This window comes from Pollachius pollachius (genome assembly GCF_949987615.1).
Source record: "Pollachius pollachius genome assembly, chromosome: 11".
Taxonomy (NCBI): Eukaryota; Metazoa; Chordata; class Actinopteri; order Gadiformes; family Gadidae; genus Pollachius; species Pollachius pollachius.
The window spans coordinates 11,488,921-11,514,231 of record NC_136944.1 but is presented as its reverse complement, the minus strand read 5'-3'; the positions used below and the strand labels follow the sequence as shown (position 1 = coordinate 11,514,231).

At 41.4% G+C, this 25,311-nt stretch overlaps 1 protein-coding gene across 2 annotated transcripts; it reads right to left on the bottom strand.

Annotated features, from left to right (window-relative positions):
• Window positions 1-25,129, bottom strand: LOC307082132 (transportin-2-like). Of its 2 annotated transcripts, XM_079745593.1 has the most exons (26): window positions 25,061-25,129; window positions 23,313-23,412; window positions 22,402-22,477; window positions 21,621-21,770; window positions 18,588-18,694; window positions 18,133-18,266; window positions 17,813-17,894; window positions 17,551-17,673; window positions 15,771-15,889; window positions 15,125-15,185; window positions 14,317-14,491; window positions 13,884-14,036; window positions 10,190-10,415; window positions 9,139-9,310; window positions 8,839-8,925; window positions 8,648-8,755; window positions 6,838-6,996; window positions 6,521-6,608; window positions 4,871-4,969; window positions 4,435-4,470; window positions 3,732-3,827; window positions 2,234-2,309; window positions 1,734-1,833; window positions 1,476-1,550; window positions 328-478; window positions 1-180 (listed from the first exon to the last, which is right to left on the bottom strand). In XM_079745593.1, the coding sequence occupies exons 2-25, from the start codon at window positions 23,409-23,411 to the stop codon at window positions 371-373; spliced, it is 2,709 nt and encodes a 902-aa protein (XP_079601719.1). In that variant the 5' UTR covers window position 23,412; window positions 25,061-25,129; the 3' UTR covers window positions 1-180; window positions 328-370. The 2 variants fall into 2 exon arrangements, with proteins under 2 accessions (XP_079601719.1, XP_079601720.1); XM_079745594.1 differs by lacking the exon at window positions 4,435-4,470.
• Between the last annotated feature and the right edge of the window lie 182 nt (window positions 25,130-25,311).

The following is a 25,311-nucleotide window of genomic DNA, read 5'->3' as shown; positions in this document are numbered from 1 at the left end:
AGACACATGGCGCAGGGCTTGCGAGGAGGCCATCTGCAGAGTGGAGGATCGAGGACAGCTGCTGCAGCTCTCCTGGTCTGGCTCCATCTACCTCACGCTCCAACCTCTCTCCCCCACCCTACCAGGGCAGTGCAATTACATAGATGGATGAGTTTCCCAGTAACCCTCCCCTAGATTAACCTGGGAAAAGACGAGGGGGAGAAAAAACAACAAAAATGAGTGAGGAGACGTTAATCCATAATTACATTGGACACCGGTATTTATTTTCGTAACAGTTTTGATTGCTAATTTGATTATTAATTAAATGTTGTGTTGGTTGGTCGCTACCTAACAGGTCAGTTTTCCCGTGTGGACCCCGGGGCTTTAGGGGCTAGACTCCATAGCAGGCCGAGAGGCGCTCCTTCAGCAGAGGGGGGAACTGCTCTGAGAACTGCTGCCAGTTCTCCTCCCCTACCTGCTCCTTGAAGCCATGCAGGATCTTGAGAAAATAAAAAAACAGTTAACAGTTAACCACCAGGACAAGAGTTTGGTCTGGTCTTGAGACAGTGTTGCTAGTGGACGTTATAGTGGATCGTCAACGACAGAAGACTTAGTAAGCGACCCATTTGTTCAGGGAAAAAAGAAGGCATTGTATTTCAAAGCGGTCATGTCCAAGGAGTATTTTTGGCTTAGGTCTTCCATTTAAAAGCAGCTCTAAGAAGTATTTTTCTGAAAAAAAAAAAAACTGTAGAAGGCAATTAGAATGTTACTACCAACATTAAATTGATGTTCGTTAAAAAAAGAAGCAAATGCCATAAGACAAGCCAATCATCATGTACCTGGCAGTCATTCAAGTGTAAAACAGGCGAAAATATAACCCAGGGTCTTTTTGGCGTGGAGACCCATAAAATAAGCCCTCCAGACACTTTTTATCATTGATAATAGAGTATAGGGCTTTCCCGAGAATGCCAGGAGCAATGCAACAGCCCAAATGGCTTCCATGTTATTGGCTAGGGACAGTGTGAACTCTTTGGCGCTTCTATTATATAATTTACGGTAGCCGGTAATCAACTTGTGTTGTCTTCCTGGAGACAAGGACCTACCGGTGAGGCACAGACTTGGAAAACAGTCTTTTTTAATAAACTCCCGGTACGCCAACTAAGTTGTTGATGCTTCGTTTTATGTGTAGGAACCCTAGTGATGCTACTGCAGAGGTTTGGTGCTATTTTGAGCAATATTAGTGGTTTAAAAGAATTTGATTTGGAAGAGTTCCCACTGCCCCTAGCCAATATCATTGAAGCTATTTGGGCTGTTTCATTGCTCCAGGCATTCGCGGGCAAGCTATATACCTGATTATCAACACAAAAAAGTATCCGGAGGGCTTATTTTATTGGTATTCATTCCGAAAAAGAGCCTGGGTTAAATTTGACAGAATTACACTTTCAAAGCCAAACCGAGGTCAACACTTCTGCAGAACATTGGGAATAAACACTCACCTTATAAAACATTTCCCTCAGGTCATCTTTAGGACTGACCCAGGATGCCACAGCATCACAGAAGAAAATAAAGTCCTGCACACAAAAAAAGTATTCATTACTTCACTCTACATGCCGTTGGACACTTATATTCGGACACCATGTGGGTGGTCTCAGAAAACAAAATCCACACAACAATTCAGATTTCGAATGTCTGTTTTCAGGTTCCTCATAGACTACCACAGATTCACAGCAGCTAGACTAAAACGGCTTGCTTACCTGCACTACGCCACCAGGGTTGACTCCGATCATGATGCAGATCCCCCGGAATGCAGAGTCTTTCTCCTCGTTGTCGCGGATGTTCCTCAGCGAGGTACACCTGGACGGATCAACCAAGCGCTAAGTCAAGCCAAGTGGATGAGGTTCACAACCAAATCTACAGACGCACACTGAGTATCTTAAATATCAATCCATCAAGTTTTTGCATATTGAATCTATCAAATTATTATTAGTATTTCTTTTTTAATCCCATACTTTGGAAAGGGTAATATTTGGTCTCAAAGCGTTTCTAGAGCTCACTTTGAAACACTAGCCAAGTGCTTCAAGCAAAGCAAGACCCTGGAAAAGTGCACTAATGCAATGGTCACTGCTAAATAAACAAGTTTGACATCTGGATCAGAAGTATTAGGAACAAAAAAGTCTTGTATCCAGATAGCTATACTGCTTGGTATTTTTACGTTTTTAATAAGATATTTTTAAGGTCTAAAGCAGTCCCTCACCATGGTCTGATGAACTGCTGCAGCTGTGGCGCCACCTCCTGGGGACAGACGTAACCCAGTCTTCCGATGGTTATGGCTGAGGATAAGAGAGCCAACACAGGCAGACTTGTGTTAGACCAAACACATGCATTTATTATTTTACTGGGTTATTGCTGCAAGCACACTCAGACGCTTTAACTCCACAAGTGTTGATTCAGATTTCGAATGTCTGAAAAAAAGGCATCATCACTGGTGTGCAGTGAAGGAGGCAAGGCCAGAATAAAGAGGAACCATCACACTGATATTTCTAGAATAGTTAAAGGTGTACTGCTTCATATGACTCATAAAAATAAATAAAGTCCACAACATAAACTCCTGACATCATTGGTCAAACCTTTCCTCATTTTGACAGTTGCAGGCCTCAACTTTTTGAAAAGACTTGTATGAAGCCGTAAAATCACATAACACAAATACTAACAATCGAAAAGGTCTGTGCCTCCAACCCATGCATCTTCCCACTCCCTCCCCTCTCCCCATCACAAAGGTTGTACTAGGACCATAAAGAGGCCATGCCTCTATTGAACAAGTTTGGGGGCTCTAGAGTCAATAATGCCAACGCTATTGAAATTGTTGCAAAATACAAAATCCTCAAAAATAAGAAGATATATTTTCAAAACTAAAGGTTGTAGTATGACCATAAGGAGGCCATACCTCTATGGAAAAAAGTTTTGGGGCTCTAGAGTCAATAACGGTGATGCTATTGAAATCTTACCATTGTGGTCGTTTTCAGTTTTGCACTTTGCAGACGGTTCCTAAGCTCACGGCTGAAAGCCGACAGCTCATAATAGCCAATGCAATTCCCCATTCGCTAGAGACGGCTTGTTTGGATGAACACAATGTTGTAGCTGGTTCTCTAGGTTACTACACTTAGCTAGGTGTCAATTGTGTCGTAACGATGTTTCACTGATGATCTATTGAACCGCAAACTCAGAATCTGCCAATTTATTTTGACCTTTACAGAAGTTCCTCACCGTTTATATGCTTTACTCAGTTGTGTGAATTGACCTGGATATGAAGCGTCCGTAGCACAAAATAATATTTGTTTCTAAAGAGAAGACGGAGCTCTCCTCTCCGTTTATATGCTTTACTCAGGTGTGTGAATTGACCTTGATATAAAGCGTCCCTAGCGCAAAATAATATAACATTAGTTTTTTAAAGAGATAAGACCGAGCTCTCCTCTCTTCTCCGTTTATATGCTTTACTCACAAGTGTGTGAATTGACCCGTATATGAAGCGCATATCCAGCGTCGCTAGCGCACGGAATGTTATATTATTTTGCGTAGCGCAAAATAATATAACATTCGTATTTTAAAGAGATAAGCAGAAGCTCTGTTAAAAATATTTTTTGCATATAGGGGAATCACTGATGAAGCAGTACTTTTATCCGAAAATAGGATTGCGTGATGGTAAGTTAGTTAGTTATTATACATAATACTAGGCAATAGGTGAGTTTACATACCGGTATTTTCCAGAAGGGTTTTGGGAGTGTTGGGTCTGTTGATGATTTCCACCAGGTGTGGCAGTACCACGCTGACGTAGGGCTGCATTTCAGCACCTACACACACACACACACACACACACACACACACACACACACACACACACACACACACACACTTTAATGCCTGTAGGCCTGGAGTAAACATATGGGGAACGAAAAAAAACTAAATCTCATTCGGAGGCAGCCCAAATATGAAGATAAATAAGTAGTCATCACAATTCTCATTATCCACAAAGATTAGCCAAGAAAGTGAATGAATCTGAGTAACGCTTTAATGGATAATATCAACTCCCATCCAAGGGCAGTAAAAACAAGTGACTGATTGAGCTAAATAAAAAAAAATAAAAAAAATGGGACCAGCATCTGGATTAGAAATATTAAGGAACAGAATGTCTCATGTTTAATCAACAAGCTGGGAGACTCATCATCTCCAGACATTGAACTTTGTGGCATAAGTTTGTAAGCAGATAAAAAAAAAATGGTGTAAACAGTATGAACTAAAATAAAATAAATGCCTGAACTACTGAATAATGATTTGCTAGTTTTAAGGCACTTATCAGCTCAGTGAAAAACCACAAGCCAGTGATCTTGCAGAAATGGTCTCTCTGCCTAAACATTGGTAAACCAACCAAACATTGTCCTAGTCACACCCTAAGCTCACCTGATGACTCCCCTGTCTGCTCCTTGCCATCACTTCCTGCAGGAATACCATACACACCATCACTAATCTAACATAAATAATTCATCACTGTTTAAGCACACACACACACACACACACCTCAAATCAATTCTTAAATCCAGAATTCTTTAAAAATAAGGGACCCATACTCCATTGACAAATTGAATGTGGACCCTAAAAGAGGGATTGAATCACACAAAGCTTGCATCCACAAGACATGGATGCACACAGCAATCCACACAAAACCCAATGCAGCTGAAAAAAGGGCACAACGTCATACATTAGGTGAGGAGACAGCTAGGGGCGGCGGCACAACGACAGCAACGAGACCACAGCGTAGTTACTGACTGTAGCTAGCTGCTGCATCTACATTTCCAGGTAGTGAAATATCAGGGCAAGATTAAGAGTGCTCTCTTACCCATCTGCATGGAGATCTCTCCAATGGCCCAGGTAGCGTTGTTACACACAGAGATGAACTCCGGGTTCAGGTTCAGGCCAAGGATGGGCATGAACTCCGCTGTGGAGACGACACACAAACACACACATGCGTTCATCCCAAGAGTCCCCCTCAGGAAGGAGAACCTATCGAAGTGCAAGTTGTGCATATGCAACTACCTTATGAATCCAATTAAGAAGCTGTTTCAGGGTTTCAACAGGTCAAATTTAAGAACTTCATGAATGCAATTTAAGACCTATTTAACCTACATTCTGGCAAAAAAAAGAAGTAAAAAGGCTATGAAGGAACCTCGAGTACCAGAATTATTTGCAAAATAAATGTATTCACAATAAAAAGAACAAGAGCACACAGAACTGTGTACGCAAGAGTTGTAAGACAATATGCAACACTTCATGAAACAAAAACAAAGATCCTACTAGACATTTTAGTCTACACAAAATGTCTACAGTTAGTGGTGAATCTAACTGATTACCACATACTCACCTGTCGAACCTGAAGGAGCGCTAATGTATGTCTCGACTGTCAGAAAGTTGAAAACGTTTTGAAAATGACCAAATATTCCAACAATAGTAATGTGGCTCATCATTACACGATCAGGTGTATTAATGAAGAATTCCGGTGTTTTGCAATTTGAGCCCCCTTACTGGGTTGTCTAGGATGAAAGAGTGTTTGACACCGATTTTCCAAATAAAACACGACAGAAACTGTATTTCACTAATATACTTGATTTGGAACATCAACGAACACCACTAACCATTTGGTGAGTTGCACATTTCTTAAAACAAACTTTAAGGGTTGTTTTAAGGACAGGTTTGTGAATGCTCGTAACCAGCCATTCTGAAGCAGGCAGGGGCGATTCTAAATGAGCCAAATACCAGAGACAGGACCAATCGTCAAAATGTCAGTGCCAAACACTCCATTTCAACCTAGACAACCCAGAAAGGGGGCTTTAAGGGCAAAATACCGGAATTCTCCTTTAAGGCTTTCTCGGTGGTGTAGGACCTGCAGGAGCTCTGAAAATTATAATTTTGTATCAGAGACCGTGATTGAAACCAGCTTGCGACAGGGTTAGTTCAGTGTGGGGCATGCTGGGACCGGATTTTGATTCTCCCGATGTTAATACAGAACAATATTTGGTGAGGGTTAGGGTTTCCGGTGACTTGTTACAGCGGTTTCATGTTTTCTGACTTCCCATGCGACTAATGCCTTTATCAAAAGCTCCTAATCTGAGCGTTTTCTTGCATAAGGGCCAGCACTGTTCTCGAGCCAGGTCTTGAAGTTGCACTTACCCATCGTAACTTAAATCAACGTTAACAGAAACAAGTAGTTTTTTGCCAAGGAGAAGCTACTAGCCCCCACGACACTAGCTGGATGTGCTCCTATAAATTCAAACCCGGTGGCACAGTTTGCATTAGTGGTTATTGGATCTATAATCCAAGATATTTTAAAAACCTGTCACAATCTTATTTAATACATTTTAAGACCTAAAATTCAGATTATTGGATTTGAGACTTTATGGACCCGCGGAAACCCTGATGTTTGCATGGTTGGGGTTTAATTTACAGCGCTGTGCCATGGTATATTCATACACTTCCAGAAGAATCAACTCACCGATGCAGGGTTTCACATGAGGGAAGCAGGCCTTGGTCAGATCACCCAGGAGGGCGAATGAACTCTGTCTCACCTCAGGCATGCTGTCCTGCAACACACACACACACACACACACACACACACACACACACACACACATAAACAATCCATAGCAACCACAGGGCTTCACAGAGCATATAACTCAATCATGTTGTTTAGCATCCTGTATTATTGAATATGGATTAATCGGATCTGAAGAAAAACACATAAGAGGAGCTTTTATTACATTCAGCACCGACTTCACAGCTTCTAAGGTCTCCGAAAAGGGCTCCTCATACCTGCATGCACTGAAAGAGTAGGGTCATGATGTTGGATCGGGACACCAGCTGGTCCACATGGCCCCCCAGGCCCTCGGCTAGGCCACTCAGCAGGTCCAGAGCAACGATCATGAAGTCCTTGTCCGGGGCCTCGTACTGGTCGGGGTGCTGGTTGTACATCTGGGACAAACAAGATTGTCCATTGTCATTTGGTGATAATGTGTGAATTCTTCATAATATTAATTAGGCGAGTGCTGCAAGCAGCACTCAACAATTATTATTATGTTTTATTCTCTTTTCTTTGTTATTCTCTACAAAATTTGGGACAATAAGATATTCTACTTTTAAAATATATATTTTAAATCCATGGTAGGAAGGCAATCTAATCTATCCAGCCATTCTCAGACACTTCAGACATCTCAACTTGGTCGATTTCTTACTGTAAACCTTCATTCAAACTTTTAACAAAAAATGTGTTTCTTCAAATATCTATTTTTTCAATTAAATTTATAACAAGGTCTAACAAGGTCAATATTTAACCTAGAAACAATGTTAATCTTAATTATTACAGGGCTCTTCTCAATGCTGCGGAACGCCCCGTTCACTTGCATGGGCCTTCCCTATTTCCGGGGGTGAATTATTTTTCAATAATGACCTTTGCCAAGCATATAATGACCGCTGTCAAGGAAAGTGGATGTTTTGCCGTCTTTCGTAACTCTCTGCAAGTAGTTTGGTAACTTATCAACCCCAGCGTTCTCGGTTGCTAAGCGACATCAATGTCTTTGGTGGACTATTTCTCTGCTGATCAACACTATGAATGCTGGTAACAAATAAATTGTAAAAAGACACCGTTAGACACGCCGGATAATGTATAGAACGTCGCCGGTCATTATTGAAAATAAGCCCCTTCATGGCAAAGCAAGACACCTCCGCTTCGCGTCGGTGTCGGGTTCGCCCAGTCGGGGCTTATTTTCCCGATAATGACCGGCGTTCTAGACATTAACCCTTACAGTTACTTAAACAGTAAGAGCATTTCCTGTTTCACTTTGCTAAAATTATTAATTGTTTGGAAATATGATCATTATATATCAGGCTTTTGTATGTGGGGAGCCCCGTTTATATGGCTGGAGACTAGGTGCTTCCTACATATCTGGTGTACTTCCAGTAGAAGCTAAATGCTAACATGCTTAAAAATGATATTTTTCATGTCATTCCATCTATGCAAACGATGTCATGAGAGCTGAGACTCCAAGGAGTCCAACTTGTTAACTTATCTCAATTAACTAGATGTGAATGAATAAAAATATATATTCATCTGCACATTTTATTATAGTATACCACGGCAAAAAAATATAAATACGACCACTTAAAAACAGTCTTATGCAATAGGTTCATATATTGAGGCCCAACACCGCCGGAGCCCCACTACCTGCTGCCAAGGCACAGGGGAAAAGATTTTTACTTCCCGGATAGGGTTTTGCAGTTTTACTTGGCCTCTCCCGCCAATCCTAAACTTTCCACGATGGTCACTCCCTCTCACCTTTGTTCCCTTCACTACCCACAATGAAAACGTTTCCCTATAACAATCTTTTATCACCCATTGTCTCTAAATATATTCCTGGTAACTTTGCTGCCTGTACTTCCCATGATCATGCTCTAATATTAAAATCAAATAGTTCGCCGGCCGACGCGTCCTAATATTTGGGGAAACAAATATGTTCGGTGGTGCTACACGGGATAAAAAGGTTTTATCCTGTGTAGAGAACAACTGCTCTATAGTGTACACTATAGGGATGTGATTCAGCAATTGTGTGAAAGTGTGTATTCTCACCATGGCCTGGGCTAGCGTCTTCTGTACTAGTGTGACGCAGCGCTGGTAGACCGGCTCACAGTAAGGCAGGAAACCACTCTGCAGTGCGGTGGCCACCGAGGACAGACACTGCATAGAATACAAAACAGGGTTAGTTTCAAGACACAATCAAACACAGGTGTGACACATGTTTGTGGGACATGTTTGTTTACCTCCAGCAATGGGAAGAGGTCCTTATCTTCATCCTTCAGTTCATTCCACTTGCTGATGAGCGGAGGCATCAACTTCTGGATGTACTCCTGTGCAGAGGAACAAAATGTCTGACTTAACATGTGATCCCATTGTTCATGACCAATCAATGGCTATGCAGAACTGTGATTTTACCCCTAAAATCTTAAATTTAATGAATTAAATTACATTATTTCTGCCAACAAGGGAAAAAATCTATTTTTGTCAATGGTCAATTATGTCAGGTATGTTAAAGTGGATTTGAAAAGGAGGGGGACACTCACTGGCTGGTTGAGGTGGTGTCCCACGGAGTCAGCCAGGGTTCCTATAGCATCATACAGGATGAGCAGATTCTTGTGTTGGTACTTTCCGAATGCAAAGACCAACGTGTCCAGGATGAAGCTGAGGTAGGGCACCAGCTCTGTGCACGCTTCTTCCTCCAGCGTGGCAAAAGCACTAATAATAAAAAGAAAGGGGTTGGGAAAGTGATTCCATTTTGTCATCATGGGCCCGAACGTCACACAAACGTCTGAATGGGTTTCTTAATCAGCTAATTCATATGGGAACAAAATCTATCATTGTATAATAGGGATGTCCCGATCCAATCCACGACTTCGGTATCAGGCCAATAATGTCTCAGTACGCTTGGTTGGATATCGGAGGGGAGAAAAAAATAGCAAGTAGCCACTTAGTCTTATGGCGCGTTTCCACCGAGCAGTGCAGTACAATTAGGTGCAATTAGGTGCGTTACGGTTCGCGTTTCCACCTGCCAAAAGTGGGCGGGGTCCAATAATAAGCGCACTGAGCCACGATTGGACATACCCATTTTTCGGTACTCCTCTGTTGGGGAACCATGCGGTCAGAAAGGGCGCTGAAAAGTTGGAGGTACACATGCCGTCGGTTGATTGGTCAACAGAACCCTCACTTCCGTGCAACAGGCGGATAAAAACAAACAGTTCCCGCAAGGTATTTCTAGACAACGTCGAAAGCTTTGTTTATTGAAGAAAAAGTTGCCCTCCTTCTTGGACGTTCTCACAAAGTGGACGCAACACATTGATTAATGTGTTTGTCCTTTTTCATTGAATTTATTAGCAGGCTACACTTTGTCGGGCTGCTATGATTTCAAGATGATTACGTAGCTGCCGCATCCATCGCCATCCAGCTTAAACCCTGCCCCATCATTAGGGTAATGTCGACGGTATTGCGAGCCGTAACCGAGCCGCACCCAAATGTACTACACCTAATCGTACCGGACCTAACTGCACCGCTCGGTCGAATCGCTCCATAACAATGAACTGAGTGGTGTGGTCAAACTATGCCGCCCCCTCCTCTCACCTGCAGGCAGCCTCCTGGACTCTCTTGTTCCCGTCCAGGATTCGCTTCAGCAGCTCCGTCATCAGGGGCTTCAGGTGGGAGTCCGGTGGCTGGGAGACGACCCAGTGAGCATAGCGGCTGAGCGTCCAGCAGGCAATCGAGCGCACCAGGGCCTTCTTGTCACACAGACAGGCGATGAGGTGAGGGAGGAGCTCTGGCAGGTAGGGCACCATGCCTTGCATGCAGCCTAGAGACAGAGGCGTTACAGAGTAACCGGGGACATGATGCTTTTAATCTACACAGAACTCTTTAGATTTTTTACTTTGAATTAGGTTTTGGAGATTTGGCCTAAAAAAATAAAAAATTCAAACCAAGTGACCTTTTTTAGTTTTTAAGAAAGATGTCTTTTACTAAACAAAAAAATACCCCAAAATATTGTCCATTGTTCGCAGCATCTTAAAATAACATTTTTTCTACTGTATAAACGGGGACCTGACTTTTTCAATGTAAAACATCGCCTCTTCTGTGCTCTCTTGCCTGCGCTCACACCTGGTGGTATAATATGTCACCTTTAAGCTTGCATCTGCATCTCTTGGTTCTACACACAAGTGTGGAATAGAAGAATCCCAAACTTGGGTCGCCAGACACCCTCTCCTTTCCATAACACTAATGCCATCTCTTTATCTAAAAAAAACAGCAGGTTCAATTGCTCTTCAGTCTGTTGACTTTCACGCAAAAGGGAATCTGCGGAGTCTGAGCCGCAAAATAATTTATAAAAGTTCTAAACATTTAATCAGGGTTTATACAGAAATTCTTAAGTTTAATTTACTACCTTTTAATACCTTCACCATATTTTTTAATACCAGCACGACTTTAAGAGAGACCATAGGAGTTGGATTAATCAAGATGTCCCAACGGGACTTGGTCCATAGTTTTTAATCAATATGTCACAAAGTAGACAGACAGAGAGTGTCAGAGAGAGAGAGAGTTTTGGTGTCCAGTGTTGAAGTTAAGTTTTTTATATATATATATATATATATATATATATATATATATATATATATATATATATATATATATATATATATATATATATATATATATATATATATATATATATATATATATATATACACACATACACACACACACACACACAAACACACACACATATATATATACACACATACATATACACATACATATATATACACACACACACACACACACACACACACACACAGTTAAGTTAGTTACCTCGTTAAATATTGCTATTACAGTGTAAAGGTTTTACATGAAAAGGTACCGCGTAGTAATACGTTACACACAACACTAGCCGCGTTTACATGGACACTTCTGATCCGATTAGATTTCTAATCGGAATAGATTTATTCCTACCATGCAATCCGAATGTACTGTATATAGGCCTATGGCATTTACAAAAGTGGTAAGCTTACGTTCGTATGTCTCTCCCGCACAACTGTTATGTTGGTCTGGACTTATTTGATATATGTAAGGGATAATGTTGTAGTACAGAACGTCGGCCATTATCAGGTAAATAAGGCCAGACAGGCGGAACCGGACCGCGATGGGAAGTGGAGGTGTCTTGCTTCACCCTGAAGGGTATTATTTTCAATAACGACCGGCGACGTTCTATACATTATTACACGGCTCCTTGCCAAAACAGCAGAGAAATAGTCTGCCAAAGCGTTGACGTCGCTTAGAAACTGGACGCGCTGGGGTTGATAAGTTACCGAACTACTTACGGAGTGGAAGAAAGACGTGAATGAGGCAAAAAATCCACTTTCCTTGACAGCGGTCAAGTTCGGTATGCATAAAAGTACCGACTGACCAATAGCAAAATACTGCAGCTGCTGATGCCATCTCTCCAAGTTAAAAAGTAGCCGCACCCACCCCAAACCAATCGGAATAAGTGTATACATATCGATTATAGTGGACTACACCACCTCTTCTATTCCGCATGGAATTATATTCAGAGAACTGTATCCGGCTCCGATTGAGCCGTATATATGATCATTTGTTATCCCGATTGAGCTGTTCTTCCACTTCTAATCGGATCAGAAGTGTCCATGTAAACGCTGTGTACCGGTCACACCGGTTTCACGGTAACGTCAAAATCCATACCGTAGCACAAATTCACACCAGTGTACTTTCTATAGAGTGATTATCAGTCTACGTCACTCTCCGCTCTACGCACATGTCATATGCAGAAAGAGACGAGAGCGACAAGAGCCGCAATCATGTTTTGTTGTGCGGTTGGTTGCACAAACCGTTTTCATAAGACTGATTATCCCATTTATTCTACTTCTTGCTTGCCAACATAAAACAATTCAAATACTTTAATAATGCTGCTTTTTCTTATTCGTATTGCATGCTTATTAAATGTATACTCTGTTTGAGTTCATCTCCCTCAAAAAGTAGTCCCCTTTAATTAGGATCGATCAAACATGTTTTTGACACCTCGAAGGGCTTTATCCCGCTTATACCATGTACAGAGTACAGTAATGTTCAGTTTAATGTAACAGTAAGCTGACAACATCGCTAATTAACACCGCAACTGCAAATTAACCACACAGAGATAACCATGGCAACCGGTCAAACAAATGTTCTTTTTGCGATCATTCTTTAAATATCGATTCCTCCAGCCAGAGGTCTGAAAATTTGCATTTCCCCATTATTGTCTTTCAAATGACTTTGAACTAACAGAAGCGAACTTGCGAAGTGGTTTGGCAGCAAGCCAGCCGGGTATATCCAGTTTGTTTCAGCGCACGCACCACGTGACGTCATTGATATCGATCAGGTTCTACCCGCAACATAAAAATAAATCCACAGACGTTTTAGTAATTTTAGGAGATAGGCCTGCACGTACATTACACAAATTGAGAAACTCATAGGCCTTGTTGGAAATGTAATACCACGTCAGATGACGTATATTACTTTTTAATGGCCTTAATTTGGGCTAATTTCATTTACTACCTTTTAATACCTTTAACAACTCCGCGGAAACCCTGTTAATGCTCCGTAGGAAAGTAAAAGGCAAATTAATCATTCAACCCAGGAAAAAGATTTTAAAATAAAATAAAATAATAATAATCACAGAGCCCAACTAAAAGTATTGGCCAGCTGTCTGACTGTTCCAAACTACTCCCAGGTACACAGGATAAAAGCACAAGGGCTAAATAAGACGGGGAAAAAAGCTTACGTTTTGGCCAGCAATCATATTGAGATGGAGTTTAAAAAAAATCCACACCAGATTAGCAGATTTTGCAGATGAGCAATTAGCTGTGCTGCCATGTTTGACGGGCATTCAAGAGAACAAAGTCAAGAAAATATATTTGAAGAAAAACGCTACCAAGAAAAGCTGAAGATTGATAAAAAAATTAAAAAGGCAACATAAATGCTATGGTTTTAGGGAGCACCCTGGATCAGAATATAAGGAACATGAATTTTCATTGTATTTCAATGAGCTGGGTTTATCATCATTTCCAGGGTAATTGAAAAAGGGTAATGGTTGCATGTTTAGGTCAACATTTACTATTGTAAAATTATTGTAAAAACCCTTGTTACCACCAGGGTTCCCAAAGGGTCACCATTACGCCCTCAATTCATTCGCTCTTAATGTGTGTCGACCCTTCAATGGAGGGAGACAAATCTGGGGGTAGAAGGCGATGGCCCAGGGCAAGGCTGGACTTACCCTCAGCGATGGCTCCGAGCACCAGGATGCCCGACTCCTTGATGACCCAGTCGGGGTGAAAAAGCAAGCCCTTGAGCAGGGGCAGCAGGTGCGGCAGCAGCTCGTCGCGAAACACGTTGGCCAACACGTCCAACGCCGCCGCAGAACACTTTCCTGCACGGACGGAAGACATTAACAAAGGAGACATTGACAAAAGAAAGGGCCAATATAAAATGGTGGTTGTGGTGTACCCTGGATCAGAAAATAAGGAACATGAATTTTCATTATATTTCAATGAGCTGGGTTTATCATCATTTCCAGGATCCTTAAATAAAACCACCAACAGCAATAGTGAAACCTCTGAGCAGGACCCATAAGCAGAACATCGTCCACCTCATAAATAAATTAAAAGTAACAAACACCACCACCATCCCAAAGAGATGTCCAGACTCACGCAGGTTCCAGTCGGACAGCGTGTCGTCATCGTCATCGTCGTCGTCGTCGTCTATGTCCTCTTGCTCCTCGCCGCCCCCCCCTTCGTGTTGGAGGGTGACAGTGCGAGACTTGTGGAAGCGCGGCTTGATGTCCTGCTCGCTGTCGGGCACAGCCTCGTCTTCCTCCACGTCACCCTGCATAGAGCAGCACAGAACCCTGCCATCAACCCATGTGCCCGTCCAACAGCCACCCCCGTCGCTGGCCCTAGTGACTCTCCAATGGATTAAGGAGGGGAATTGACACTAAGATGCACATTTTTTGATTCAATGCATCCCCAAAATAAACTGACATTCTGATATGCATTATTATTATTATTATAAACTGATCAATTATTATTATTATAATAAGGTAATGTCGACGTTAACCACACGTCAGGACAAAACACATTTCGACTTTATATCAGAAATGTAGCGTTTTATTTATCAAAGTATAAAATATTATATTTGACAGGGCAAGCAAAGCAACACTTTTTGCCGGATACGATAGAAAACATCCTGCAAAAAAACATCGGGCTCATGGAAATTTACATTTCCATGAGCTTTAAAAAAACCAAACAACTTGTTTCAAAGGTGGCGAGAGTTGTCACCAGTTATTATTTACACTGAGAACACGTCGGGTGTCAGGAAAAGGGTGAAGACTTAAACAAGAAAGTATGAGTAGACAGACATACGTCTCATGGTGAATAAGCTGTCATCACAGGCATTTGTGAAGGAGGGGGAACAGCACATGATCAATTTTCTATTAAAAGAGAGACTACACAAGCCCACCTTGAGGAGAATGATGTCTATCTCAGAGTACTTCATCCCATTCACCAGGATGGGAATCAGTCTGTAAGAGCGAGAAAAAAAAAAATACACAAAAACACACGACAAACTCATAAACAAAGTAGCCCACTGTGTTAAGATGAACACGCTGATTTGATCCATCCAGATAGATAAAGAGTAAATGGACATGGAGTGTATTTACGTGACAAACATTGTTCATGCCCAACAAGGATGTTTCTGAAAACATGGATAACACAAAAGGGCTTTGGAAAAACGTTGAACAAAAATGACAGCACAACAAGATTGAAAACACACCAAGTGGTCTGAGACATCCAGTGGACCATAAGATGTCGCAGTTTTTCACCTCAATGGATAAGAGGGTCTCCATACAGTGAGGGGTTTATGTTGGGCTGCTAATGACCATTGTTTAAATTGTCCATTCAACTATGGATTTTTTACTGATTGCCTCTCTTATAAAACGCAATCAAAACTTCCATTGTATTTCAATGAGCTTGTCATCCCTTCCAGGGTATCTAACTATAATTAAATGCTGATTACTGTGGAATACGTTAGACTAACACGACATATTTGTTCCTCTAGTGTGAGCGACCACTGCAGCCAGACAGGGGGTATGTCCAAGGGGACTTACTGCACCAAGTGTCCAGAGAGCACGTCCTTACAGATGGGCTGCTCCGCCAGGGTCAGCCAGAATTCACAGGCCTCAAGAGCCACATTCTCATCCGGGTCCTGGGTCCGTTGAAGCATGTACTATAGCAGAATGGGTAGAAAAAACACCAAGTTTGCGTTAGATCAACAGCCTTAAAACCATCATGTTCTGGTTTGGTTTTTTCATTCGACAATAGCGCTCCAGACTGCGACCAAATGGTCACATTTTGCGCACTAGTAGCAGGTGTACTTGGCTGAGCACTGGGTGATGGTGTTGTGAACATTTTTGCAGAGATCACATCGGGCCTCCTTAATGCTGCCAGTTTTCTTCAACCACCCCTTATATATACCATCCTCCAATCACTTGTCTTCAAACAGTCATTTGCCCATAATGCAGGGCTCCAGACTAACTTTTTGTATTGGTTGCACTGGTTCGCCCACATTTTTTATCGTGTCGCCTTTAATGCCACAAGTTCACGTTTTTAAATCACTTCTCAAATGCATTAATATATTGTGTAAATATTCTAAAAGAATAAGGTGTAGGTAAATGCCAGTCTTTACTTGAAGCCTATTAGATATGTAAAAAAAAAATGAAGTGTTTAAAGTGCTACACTAATCTGTAATTTAACAAACAAACATTTTAATCTAAATAAATGTACGTTTCCAAATAAAAAGTGCTACTGTTTAAAGTGCATCACTGAACTGAGACCTTACATGTCATGTCTCAAAGCCTTTTTGACACTTCACACCTCTTTTTGTTGTGTGCCCTGACACAACCTCTTTTGTTGTGTCAGGGCAAATATAATGGAATAACACCAAGCCAAACACTCGCATAACACCATATGGCCACCAGCTAGTGCTGAAGAACACGTGTTCTGATTGAAGGCAATTAACCTATTTCCTCAGAACCCTTCTTAGTCATCGATTGTTAACACTATGTTTAGTGACAAAATCGGGGCCAACACTGGATTATAGTGGTTTTATGCGATGAAACTCTACTTTTTCGGACCATAACAAAAAGGTCAAACATACAACATTTGTGTAAAAAGTGAAGGGGAAGTTTGTTCTCAAGTTTTAGTCACAAGGTGATATGGTTTGGACTGTTGGGATCGGTGGAGGCTCAGCTTTCATGTAATGTATAGTTTGTGCAGATCAGATTTCGTGAAAAAGATCGCTATTGCTGTGCATTATTATGAAACAAAATCTTGTTCTTTCATATGGGTATACATGCCTAATTTTCCTCAAAGCCTAAGTAGGCTACTTCTGAACAGCACTCCTACCATTTCCTTTCTCTACCTAAACCGTTAGCGGAGGCACTGCACTTGAAATGCTAGCTGTGTTGCCTAACTTTTAGCCAATAGCGTCAAACAGAACATTGAAACTAGTGCCAAATTACTGAGAGGCCGTGAGTGAGGGACAGGAGGCGGGAGCTATGTTGGCGCTGTATGCATGCCTAATAACTCGCCTTCCGAGAGAAGAGAGCGAGAATGCACAGCTGGTTTTTGAGCATAAGTACTGCAGAAAAAATGAACACTATATAGGATTATGTAAAAAGTAGTCATGAGTCGGTTACTCTGGGTAGACATTTCTCATAATTTACAGAAAATGTAATATTTTGTGTTAGACTAATACAGGGGATGTTCCATGGTAAATGTCAACTGCCTTCTACTCCCCAAAACAGAAACGTTCACATCATTTGTAGTCATTAAACAAGGGAACCAACATGTCGCAACTAGGCAGTACCATATTAAGAGTGTGTTTACCTGGATGATGCTGAACATTTGGGGGATGAGGCGGTCGACACGGACCTCCAGCAGCATCACCAGTGCCCTGCAGACATTCTTCCTCACTTCAGAGTCTTCATCTGCTGCCAAGGCAAAGAGACTCTGAACGGACAAGCACAAAGAAGAAAAAGGACAAATTGAGAACGGATTTGTTGATTAGGAAAATGGGATATGGATGTTTTAGGTTCACTACCATAATGGAGGTGGACACATGACGAGCTCACCGGCTAGGTAAACTCACCTCTATGAAGGTGTCAATGTTATCCATCAAGGCCTGGGCTCGGCCAATGATGAACTGGTTTACACAGGCTATGGCATGGGACCTGCGATCGGAGAGAGAGAAGCATGCATTGAAGCATCACTACCATCTTCTTCCTCAGGGAGATGGACAAGAGGAAACCTAACACGAGGTCAGGAGATGAAAGTGCCATAACCAATGTTTACGCAGCCTTTGGATCAGACAGTACAAGTAAAACCTTCATTTTGAATATTTAAGCATCGCATTCAGCGCACCAGAGAATAGGAGTATCATTATGAATGCCTGAAGAAAAACCACTGGACCTGATCTTTGGACTGCAATGCTTGAAAAACTGAAGGAACTTTGGGATCATGATGTTCAGTGGTCTATTCAGGGCATCGCTGTCCAGCAACTCAGACGAGTCCTCGCAGATCTTCTGCAGCGCTCCAAAAGAGCCCTGTGAATGCACAAAAACATGTCAGATAAAATACAGTACCAAACTTAAAAATTGCTTGTGGATGGGCCCTGGATCAGAATATAAGGAACATAAATTTTCATTGCATTTCAATGACCTGGGTTTGTCATCATTTCCAGGGATTGAAGTACCAGTCTTTGGTGAATACCATCCATCAACTAAATGTCAGAAAAAAAGTTGCTATTGTTGAGACAAGTTTCTTCCGTTCCTATTATCAAACGGTTTTGAGAATTTTTTCAAATATGCGGCCGTTGTCGCTTTACCAACACATTACACACTATCAAGAAAAGCAAGCGTTCAGACCTCGCATGTGTTATAGTCCTCAGAGTTCAGCAGGTTGCAGAGCTGGGGCAGCAGTTCAGGCCATGTCTGCAGGTCACCCTTGGAGGCAATGGTGGTGATAAGGATGCCTGGTAGAGGGAGACAGGGCAACAATGAGAAAGACTTTGAGATACAGAGATTCAGTCCTCAGTAGAACCAAGGGTCAGATTAATAGAACAGAAGAGTTTCAGAATAGTCTAAAAATATTCTATAAATATGTTGACCCACAGTTAGGGTCGTATTAATAATAAAAGCAAATACGATTTAAATTTTATGCTGAATATTTATTCAAGTCTGCAAGCCCATTACTATGATTTAATATGGAAAGTTACTCAGTTCTGTGTGTGTACCGTCTGTAGTGAGAAGACCTGTATGAGTAAAAACTTCAGACTGAGGGGGTTTATGCATTCCCTACTGCCATAATAGACATAAGGTTCCGGCGGAGTACATTAACCAGAATGGACGATAAGTCTTAACTTCAGGGATGCAAACACAAAAAAAGAGCTACCCAAGGTAGGAAAAAATTATGATGGCGTAAAATCCTATTAACAGGAGAAGGCCTGTGCTATATGCTTCAATAAATTGGAAATTCTATTTAGTAGAAGAAATGACTGCGCATAGCAGGTGATGGGCAGTGATGGAAAGGTCCTCGCAAAGAATAGCATTTTAATAGCTCATATGAACTCATTAATTGGTCAGCCTGAAGGCAGATTTTTACTACTCCATTATGTGCTGTACGTAGACACGGAGAGCCCTCTCTGTAGCTCTACGTGCGTGTCCAATATCTTTTAACTATCTGTCGACTCGTCCACCTCGGACAACGGAGATGGACGGAGATAAGATTTGAAAAGGTTGGGAAGTTTATTTACAACACTATTTACATGGTTACTAGCAGTTTTGGGCAAGTTACTTTAAAAAAAAGTAATTGGTTGCAGTAACTAACCTCTACCGAAAAGTAACTAAAGTAGTTAATCAGTTACAAATTATAAAAGTAGTTGCTAATTACTTCTCCCAAAAAGTTACTAAAATAGTTACTCAATTACAAGTTATAAAAGTAGGCCAAAGTATACTACTCCGACTCCGTAACTAGAGACTCCTTGAGCCATCGAAGTTCTCCGTCGGGATGTTGGATACCCAATGCAGTTTGACGCCTGATCGATGATCGCCTTATATGATGACTACTAACCATGTAAATTGTGTTGTAAATAAACTTCCAAAGCTTTTCAAATCTTATTTGGTGTTTTATTGGTCCTTAATGTGCAAAGTAAAAAAAAAAAAGGTATAATGTTATTAAGTTGCAGAGTCAAACCATGAAAGGGAAATTACGAATCCTAATATGGCCACGCCAATGTCCTGAAAAGACACGCCCACCTCTATTTCTGATTGGTCCGTGACACACGTCACCCCTATCTTTGATTCTACCGTCAATGGATTCTACCGCGACTACCGCGCGTTTACTGGCTTGATATTAGCTGCTATGGTTAGGGTTATTTTGTGATGCTCTCGAATGCTCACAGCAATGGTACCGTAGAGTTCTAAAGCGTTTTAGTTGCATGCAACCCGGCCAATCACAGACAGAGTAGGGCGGGTCTTGGCATAGTATGATTCGTGAATACGCAACCGGGAAAAGTGATTCCGGGACAAAAATTGTGTGAGGACCAATCACAGCCCTTTCAGTCTCTGCCGTCTCCGTTGCGTCGACGGATAGTTAAAAAATATGGGATCTACGTAGGGGGCTCTCCGTGACTATCTACAGCACTTTACAGCAGTATAAACCAGACTTAACTAGCTACTGTGGAAATGTACTATTGTGGTACTTTCAAGTACATTTTTAAATGCTCAAATGTGTCCAATAATTTGGACCCCAACTCCACCCCTCTTTAACGGAACTCAAAATACATGTTAATGTTCATGCACGGAAGCATGCAATGTTGAAAGAAGTTTCAATTTCTTGACACTGACTTGGAGAGGCACTTTGTCTAGGGCATAATGTGCATTTCACGATTCCATACACTCCTTCGATTTCTTAGAGGGAAAAGTAATCCAATCCACTTCCATTTAAAGAAGGCCGTTTTTGGATTATTTGGGCTTGCCATTCCGGTTTCTCGTTGACTCACTTGGGTCCTTGTGGGGCCGTGCTTCTACGTTGTGTAAACAATACCCGCTGAACTCTACCTCTGATTGGTTACCGTGACATGTTACTCTACCTCAGCCAATCGTTATCATACATGCAATTGTCTCGTGCCGACTAACCAAGGAAGAACAGTAAAGAGAGAGATAGCCAGTTGGTCTGATGAAAAAACTGCTTCAATTATAGTAACGCAGCGACTATTTTGTAAGTAACGGTAACAGCGTTATAATGATTGGAAGAGTAATCAATTAGATTACTCGCGCACCGATTGACCCCCCCCCCCAAAGAAAAAAATATTTGGATCTGCACGAACCACAGGTCCCCAAAATTGATGATTAAAAAAAGCTACTCACACCAAAAGCCGCGCCATTTGCATGTCTATGACTTACAATATGAAAAGCCCTTTTTGTATATATTTTCATCAGAAACAACTCATACACAGACCCAAGTCATCAGAAGGTAAAACATACAAAATGTGCTTGTGGATTTATGTGGCCCTGGATCAGAATAATATAGAACAAGATTTTTCATTGTTTTTCAATGAGCTGGGTATGTCATCATTTCCAGGGTACAACAGCATTGGTCTATTTTTCTTTGTGCCTCAATTGAATGCTTAAAAGGTTACGATAAATTAGAAAAGTCTCAGCTATTCCAATGATCATGAAGTGTGGAGTATTTAACATGTTTTGTTTGAGAGTTTCTTTCTCAATGGCATTACTTGTAAATGCTTAATGTATGAAAGTGCCAACAAGAAACAAAGGGGTGAGGTTATACTCAACAAGTGATATATAGCACATAAAGGGTTTTGTAAGACTGCGATACAATCCATCATCATTTTCAGTCAGTAACATGATTGTCAAGGTTAGAAAATAAAAAAAACCCACCAATGGTAGCACGGATGAGAGGTGATGGGTCCCCAATGTTGGAGAGACATTCCTGCTTGATGAACTCTGCCACAGTGGTCGGAAAGTTCTGGTAGTGGGCCTTCACATTGTTCTTGAGTATCAGGCCGCTCAGCGACCGAGTGGGCTCATCTGAACATACAGAATGTTAGGAACATTAGGACTGGTCAAAGTCATACGAGGTGCGAGTCATAAAAGGCACTTCAACACTTACTAATGTGCTATAATGTAGCACTGAATGTTTGAGTAACAGTTGCACAGCTATTTTTGGAAATGCTAATACAAGTATACACATTACCTGGATCAGAATATAAGGAACAATAGTTTTTTGCATTTCAATGAGCTGGGTTTGTCGTCAAGATTTGCAACTCTATTTATTTCAATTTATCCCCATCGGCTATTTATCCCCCCCCCCCCCCAACTCTGTTGTGTGGCAATTAAAGTTTCTATTCTATTTCCAGGAAAAGATTTAATAGACAATTACATTTTTGAATGCATTGTTTAAGTTGCTGTGAAGTCTTTTGTAAGAAAGTCCTAGAACAGCTGTTCAAAACCTTGCAACTGCATATAGCCTCTTCTGACATTACTAGTACAAACTATATTGCTATTCAGATGTAGCATTGTGATATAACAAATGTGCTACATTTGTCACACTGCTACATCCTGGGCACACACAGTAGGCCTATAGTAAAACACATTGCCCAACCAAAATAATAGCATGCATGAGATTTTGTGTATGTCGTTATATCAGAAACTGACTCACCTTCAGTTTTAAGTCGTGTAAGGACAAAAATAAGATAGTTGTTGAAGTCTGGAAATTGGTTGAGCTGTTCAAGTTTCTGTTTTGGCGGTTAAGGACCAGCGTTGAACAGAAATATTCAGTATACCTTTATCTATTTAGCAGAGGCTTTTATCCTACGAAAATGCTGATTATTTTCTTTGCCAGGAAAGAAGAAAATGGGCAATGCACGGCGCCCTAACAAACTAGCAGTGCTACAAATGTGACGCATCAGCAAGATGTGTCGGTATCAATTAAAAAAACAATACGAAATACGAAAAATCAAATATATTTAAAGTGATTTACAATAACCGTATCCGAGTCAGGGTTTGGCTTCCCGGACAACTACACCTCTACAGGGTGTGGCGCATTTCACATACAACTTCACTCATTATAATGCTCATACAAAGTTTTTGTAGGTCATAACCATGGGTATTACAACCCCCCGACCCCTTTTCCTTAAACATTTTTTTTTTATTCGTTCAAATTCCAGTTAAAACAGTAGATTCCATGGCTCTTTATATTGACCACCTAACCTTGTCCCCCGCATAATTACTAAAGAACAAGTTGCTTACAGTGATTGTGTTCTCCACGCTGCCCGGAGGGGAAGCTAGTAGTTTTTGCGATCAAACGAGGGGCACAAGACAGTCCATCAGCATCCACCGAGGTTAGCAGACAGAGGGCGAAGTCATGACCCGCTCTACTCTGCTTCTCATTGGCACATACTAATTGATAACTTAGAAACGTAGACAATTATATAATACACAGTCCAAATTTCAGCCAGTTTACGTTTTGCAGGTGGGTATTTTTTGTCCACAATCGTTTTCAGTCATTGTATAAAGCCCTTTTGATCAGAGATCCTGTGGTAGGAATTAGAGGCCACTGAGGTAGGATACTTGTTGGACAGCTCTCTGTGTGGCTGTGTTCGGCGACTGGGAGTCCTTAAGAAGCTGTAGGACCTGCTGCAGTCCCTGCTCATCTGGCTGCCACTCCATCCTAGAACCCAAACACGCATTACTCAACTTTAAAATTCCTCCCTTGAAAATAATGAGGAATAAGCAGAATTCAGCCTAAATCTTCAATTGCTGGATCAGGCCGTATGAATACAAACAGCATCACTGGTTTGTCAGATGCAATTGTATACACCATCCCCAGATTGAGAATCAAACATCAATATACTCAAGACCTTAGAAAAAAAACAGACTATTGTTTCTCACAGGGCATATGTGGAAATAAAGCTTTGCCTGTATACATGTCAATAATAGCATGCCAGTAGGGTTAGGGTTAGTAGGGTATGTATTCTGCTGAAGGTATTTATCTAGCCTACAGCATACATTGAATACAACTTTCATTGGCTTGAATTATAGGACCGCATTTGGCTCAGTCAAGATATTTATTTGCTTTCATAGTCTACCTTGGGTATAACTAGGTAGGATACATTATCATGTTGAACTTTCCGTTCTCAACCAGCCAGCAGACAGGTGTCAGACCCACATTCGAGAACTCAAATGTGTACATTTCACACCAACGCAGTCATAAACAAGGGAATTGCCATATCGTAAAACTAAAGCAATATCAATCACCGAACAACGCGGCTTGAAGAAGAAGTTGAGCAACTCTGCAATCAGCTACTAGATAACGACGTGTGTCGTGCACATGGTGCTGGAGTCGTGGTTGAGCAGGAGACAGAGGCCTTCACTCAACCTACGCCGGCTGAATCCTTTTTCAGATAGATTAACAAGGTGGAAAAACAGCCTGTCTCAAAATAGAAACGCCTGCAAATTTAGGTATAGTTTCTATATGGTGGTGGCGCACGGAAAAAACCTATGACATTTTGGACCGCAAGACCAACACAATCGGTGACTAGACATAATCGTTTAATTACTCCCCAGCCCACCAGCCGCCTCGAAAAAGTCAAAGTAAAAAAATTGTTTTTTTTGGACTAGGCAGGAATTAAATCGAACCCATGACTCGAAACAGACCACTACAAACGTGCAGCGAGGCTGGGTCTTCAATGGATCACGTTTGGTCCAAAGGGTTTAAGAGTTGGAGGGAACGGGAAAGTATTGTACGTTTCCTGTATTGCCGCCCATGCCGGGGAACAACTGGCCATGTGCCGATTACACGTTTACAGACTAGACAAATGCTTACTGATTGATATTGGATATATTAATTGGACCCTTTCTAATCACAACCATCCTTGCAACGAGGACGAATAATTGAATGTTGAATCAAACACAACGTGTCCTTGCCGGGCCTGGGCAGGCTGGTCACGAGCTCAGATTCTAGAACGTGTTCTCTCTATACAGTTGCATACAAAAAAAGAAGCGACAAAATACTTAAATAACGAACTACCAAGGACGAATGTGTATTAATACAACGGTTAACAATACAAATGTGACCGCTGGCGCTAAAGAGAAACGAACTTGCAACAACACGTTTTCATAGCAGCTAAGCTATCAAGCTAACAACGGCTTAAAACTATGCTAGGGCTAGGTAGCAACTATAGGCTAATTTTAGTCGCGAAAAACTCCCATCAAACCCTCCAGTTAGGCATTCTCAAATAGACATCCCCAACTTACATAAATCAACGACTTCATAGTACTACACATAGCTTAGAAGAAAGGACTAATACTTTACGTACAATATCAGCTTTTCAGTTGCTCGTTAACCACGGGGCCGCTGCTCTTGCTCGTGCTGCTGCTGCCCGGATCCTAGCAATTGCTTGAAAAAACGCACAGGAGGAAATTATTCTTGCTCGGCTTCCGTTTAGAGACAGTGTTTAGATTGTAGATGGTGTATTAAGTATGTACAATAAACCTGGTTATGAACTAAAACTCAAAGTCAACTTATATTACCATTGCCCATAGTATGTTCACTTTTCCCTACATAGTC

Bases quoted from the DNA above. Each gene is read 5' to 3' on its own strand.
- LOC307082132 (XM_079745593.1), bottom strand. From the start codon at position 23,411: ATGGAGTGGCAGCCAGATGAGCAGGGACTGCAGCAGGTCCTACAGCTT. The intron at 22,478-23,312 runs GTATCCTACCTC...CCGCCAAAACAG, and splicing joins CACAGAGAGCTGTCCAACAA to AAACTTGAACAGCTCAACCA. The intron at 17,895-18,132 runs GTCCAGTGGTTT...CTCCGATCGCAG, and splicing joins CATTGCAGTCCAAAGATCAG to GTCCCATGCCATAGCCTGTG.